Source organism: Mercenaria mercenaria, unplaced genomic scaffold (assembly GCF_021730395.1).
Source record: "Mercenaria mercenaria strain notata unplaced genomic scaffold, MADL_Memer_1 contig_670, whole genome shotgun sequence".
Classification (NCBI taxonomy): Eukaryota; Metazoa; Mollusca; class Bivalvia; order Venerida; family Veneridae; genus Mercenaria; species Mercenaria mercenaria.
In genome coordinates this window covers 17998-22821 of record NW_026463560.1, presented here as the reverse complement: position 1 = coordinate 22821, position 4824 = coordinate 17998, and the positions used below count along the sequence as shown (strand labels likewise).

The window sequence follows — 4824 nt, the reverse complement described above, 5'->3', positions numbered from 1 at the left end:
GCTTTAAGCACTCAATGAACACAGGTAAGTGTTAATAATTATTTGTTCAACTTTCGAACAAATCCATTACTTGATCTTATCTGCTTAACCACATTTTGAAGTTCAGATTCTTCAAATTTTATTGTATGGAGAAGGTTTAAAACCAAACCGGGTACCGAGTTTCACTTTGCAGAATTTGCCGTACAGTGACGCGTTAGTATGTTGTTATGGATAATTAACACTATAAACTTGAAGTTAATTACCTGCAGGTAATAAGGGGAAGCTATCTGTAGTAAACAGCATTTTCCCTGTGTAAAACGGGAAAATATTGTAGATACTGAATCAAAACATTTTGAAATGTAAATATTTAGCTCATACTAATTTATTTCAGCTCGACTGTTGTGTAAACTTATTTGTATTAATCTCATGTCAACCCCAAGAAAACCCAGTGCTGGTGTCGCATACAACAGTGTGATCATGAACCCAACTGGAATTGAACTTACGACCTCAGGATATTATTAAGGTTCCACATTGATTTAACTTAGAAAAATATATATCGTTATATAATGTAAACAATAAGACATTTAATTCTCAAGAAAAACAGAACCCACATAAGTAACTTTTATAATATAACTTGAGGATTTTTTTCTACGCCCTATCAGATTTCTAAAAGCTTTAATTATATATTAATAGTCAAAAGCCATCTTAAAAATATGGTATGATAAATTGAAAGTTTAGAAAGACATACAGACACTTCATACTGTTTAAATGTTGAACAGATCGCCAATCACATTTCGTCAACATTATAAGGCATTTTTCTCGTTTTGAGCTGTATCCTGTTAGAGTTTACAATGAACAAAACCTCCCCAGTACACAGAGTTAGATCCTTATTGCAAATGAACATTATATAATTCTATGAACTTTTCTTGTATGGCTAATGATATACCATTTAACCAAATATATTCTACTTTTTGTGAAAAAGAAACACCCTTATTTTTGGCTGGCATTTGCCTAAAATTGACCAAAGATTTACAATGGGGTAGGTAATTTCAAAGAATGAATAGCCATAAATTTGATATTAGACATTTTCCTGATACTCCTACAAATGTATCATTTCACTTCTGAAAAATCACTCTATCATTCATTTTTCTTTCATTCCAATCGACTTGGTAAAATATGACTGCTTAAACATTATTTTAGTCTTTCATTTTTTTTCACACAGATTCTTCCTAATGAATTTTTGTATATTAGTTAGTTTTCCTTGCCTGTACTAATATTATTTTTGCTTTGCAATTTTTGCAGGGAATAAGTAACTATTTTTCATCCTATACTAAATATGTGAATATAATGCCAAAATGGTAAACGTATTTTGACGTCGTCATTGACGTCATACTTTCCTATGACGTCATACTGTTTTTTTTTTAATTATACTGCGATGAGGTCCAATGGACGAAACATGTTTGTTTTAAAGTAAAAAGTATCCTCGGATGACCAAACTGCGCCACTCTAAGCTTAAACTGTAAAACTCAATTTAGTTAAAAGACAAAAGACAGTAATACTTCACTTACCAGTTATGTAAATCAAATTTCCATCGATTCATTCAAAATTCAACAAAATACTGAAGTAAATAAATGCTCTGTCTTCTCAAAAGTTCAGTCAGTCAGTAAACTTCCGCCATATTGTTTTGTGCCTAACTCCGCCCCCAGTGTGACGTCATGCGTAATATCAGGAGTCTCGTGAAATTTACAATATTTAAGGCAAAACTTAGTAATGTTATTAGTTTCTGAACAATTGTACAAAAGTAACTTCAAAACACTAAACTGTTTAAACTGTTATAACTTGTATTTTTATACAATTTATTCCTCCTTATCACAGTGGGGACATAAAAATTTGTCACCCTTCCTAATCACTCTGACAGGAGTACAATAGATTAAATGAACCCAATGCATGCATGGAAGGTCATTTCTCATCCCATCACACTGTGCCCACTTTGCAAACACCAGAGAGACACTTTTAGATAGCTCAGTAGGCGTGAACTTTTCACATACACAGCACAGTGACTGTTCATCATCAGAGTCACTGTCACAGCTGGGGGTGTCGGGCAGTAAGTTAATGTGTGATGGTCCAGGTTGATGTTCCATAGCAGGTGACACTTCTTTTGTTTTTAATTTCTTCTTTTTGTCATTACATTGGGTCTTTCCTGACTGCTTTCTCTTTGAGCCATTTCCTTTACTTTCATGTTCCTTCATCCTGCTTATAACTTCATCAGTTACTTGCTTTCCTGCCACAATCTTACTCATAGTTTTTCTTGTTTTTTTCTCCTTTTCACATTTTATGTTTATTAGCTGAGATTCCTTCCTAGCAAATAATTCAAAGGGATCAACAGACTTGTCCTGCACCTCAGCACTAACATCAACTTCAATGCCCCCTTCTACAGTGGCCTGGCTGTCATTTTCATCTGCCTCTTGGACGTCATTGGGCTTGTATACTTCTGCTGGTATAAGCGATTCAGCTGGAATGGCATCTTTGTCCAATGGAAAAATACCAGTACGTTTGAATGCAGACTGAGCATTTTCTGAAGATAAGGCCTTTGTATATACACGGCATGCTACCTCACATACATTGTAGAGGGTCAGAGTGGCTTCCGTCTGCCGCATCAGCTTGTGACATTCTGAATTGAAGATACGTTCGAAAGGACCGTAGCAAGAAACATAAAGGGGTTGAAGAATGTGGCTTGTATGTGGGGGAAGATAGAAGAATATGATTCCATTCTCCTTAGCCCACTCACAGATACCCAAAGAAACATGTGACTTATGGCCGTCTAAAATCAACAGCACTTTTTGGTTTTCGCGCCCAGGAATGAACTTCACAAAATGATTCATTAAATAATATCTGAAAATAGCTTGGTTGGACCAGCCAGATTCACTGACCATTGCATCTGCTCCCGGGGATTTTCCTTCAAGAAGCTTTGGGTTCATTCGTTTCCCTGGAAAAACAAAAAATGGTGGTATGGAAGCACCACTTGCACTGATACATCCTAGAACAGTCACAGTCTTTCCGCGGCCAGATGTCACAGCTGGGGGGCAGTGTGAAGAACTTCCAACTATGTGGGGTGGTTTATGCTCTGTAGTTATTCCCTTCTCATCCAAATTATAGATAAGATGAGGCTTGTCTGTTAAGGAATGTTCTTCAAGACATTGTTACAGGTTTTCAAAGTATGTAGATACAGTACTGTCTGATGCCATTCTTGCTCTAGAATATTCTAAATTTCTAGGTTTTAGAACTCGCAGTTCTGGCCATCGGTTGAGAAACCCCCGTATCCACTTTAGTGACAATGATTCATCTTTACGTCGCTTACCAAGTTGTACTGCAAGATCGAATGCCAAATTCACACATTCCTGGCGTGTGTAACCGTACCCATAATTTGCCATTGTTTTAATGTGATTAACAAGCTTGGCTTCCTCCATTAATGAGAACAAAGGGGGTTTCCCAGTGGTCACAGTATCAGGATGCACTTTTCCATTTAACCTGTCTCTGAGAGTAGTGCGTGGCACATTAAATAACCGAGCTGCCGTTTTAACTGGCATGTTATTCTCTATGCATTCCTGGTATGCTTGGACAAGTGCATCTGGTGAATAATTCCTATTAGTACGCCTGATCTTTTGAGGTTTGGGCTGAAAATAGAGGGAAAATGAAAAAAAATCACTAACAGTACCGGGGACGAAAAACTATTAATTAAAATAAGCTTGGCCTTAAAGTTAATATAAAGTCACGTGACTTTCATTCATAAAAATGTAAACATTGCAGACGTAGCGTCCTGGATATTTTTACCTCTATGTTTTATGTGAAAAAAAGGGAATTAGAAGGTAAGTTATTTTGCATTAAGAAAAAACACATAAAAACAGTTGGTGGAGATAAAATTTGCAATATTTACCTGTTTGTGCCGCATTTTGGCTTGATTATTTCTTCGTCGGATTTACTACGATATAGTAAAAAAAATTCCCACGGTCACTCTCGCGCGTGGTAAAGTCTCGCGTTATTACAAGAAAAACAAACAAGATGGCGCAGTTTGGTCAGTGGCGCAGTTAGGGCATCCGACGATATATATCTGGAGTAAGTTATTCGCTTTATCTTTTATTTACAATTACATCTGAAGAACTTCGCATCTGTAACAGATCATTTGGAAGAATTGAAAAATCAGAAGAAAAAATTATGAAGAATATTGAGAGATCTGCTGATTTTCAAATGCGAAAATCATTGCACATCCGAAATTTAGAAAATTGTTTGTCAGAGAATGTGTCTCCAAAAGGAATACAATTGAATTTGAAAGTTTAAGTGGGAGAAAATGACCGTCTTATAGCTGCAGATGACCGATTGTTAAAGAAAACATCGCTTGAAGTTACTCGTCTTATTTGTAAAGAACATAGACAACAACTACATGAATCAAAATCTAAAATGACTAAACAGGAAGTAGACTTAAAGCAAAGCTGAAGAATGAAAAAAAATGGATAACTGTCAGACAGGATATCTTTGAAAAAAAAACAGAAACCAAAAAGAATTAAATCCTACAAAAGCAAAACAACAAAATTGAAGTTTTGCAGAAGATGGTATAAGATGTTCCTCTCAACAACACTTCTTAGACACTGTAATTAATAAATTGAACTGGATTATTTAACATTTAGACTCCAAATATATACTTCTTAGTGCATCATATAATATAAACACAATATTAAAATGTTGTGTGTTATTTTTTTAAAGAGATATCTAATCCGAAAAATTTAGTCCCCTTAACATTTTTGGAAATAGGATAGACAACTCCTGAATGACTGTCTCATCAAATTAAAA

General features: G+C 35.4%; 1 protein-coding gene across 1 annotated transcript; it reads right to left on the bottom strand.

Moving 5' to 3' along the window:
• Nucleotides 1–1835: 1835 nt before the first annotated feature.
• On the bottom strand, nucleotides 1836–3928 carry LOC128554706 (uncharacterized). Its single transcript, XM_053536016.1, has 3 exons — nucleotides 3914–3928; nucleotides 3212–3653; nucleotides 1836–3151 (listed from the first exon to the last, which is right to left on the bottom strand). The coding sequence occupies exons 1-3, from the start codon at nucleotides 3926–3928 to the stop codon at nucleotides 1836–1838; spliced, it is 1773 nt and encodes a 590-aa protein (XP_053391991.1).
• Nucleotides 3929–4824: the final 896 nt, after the last annotated feature.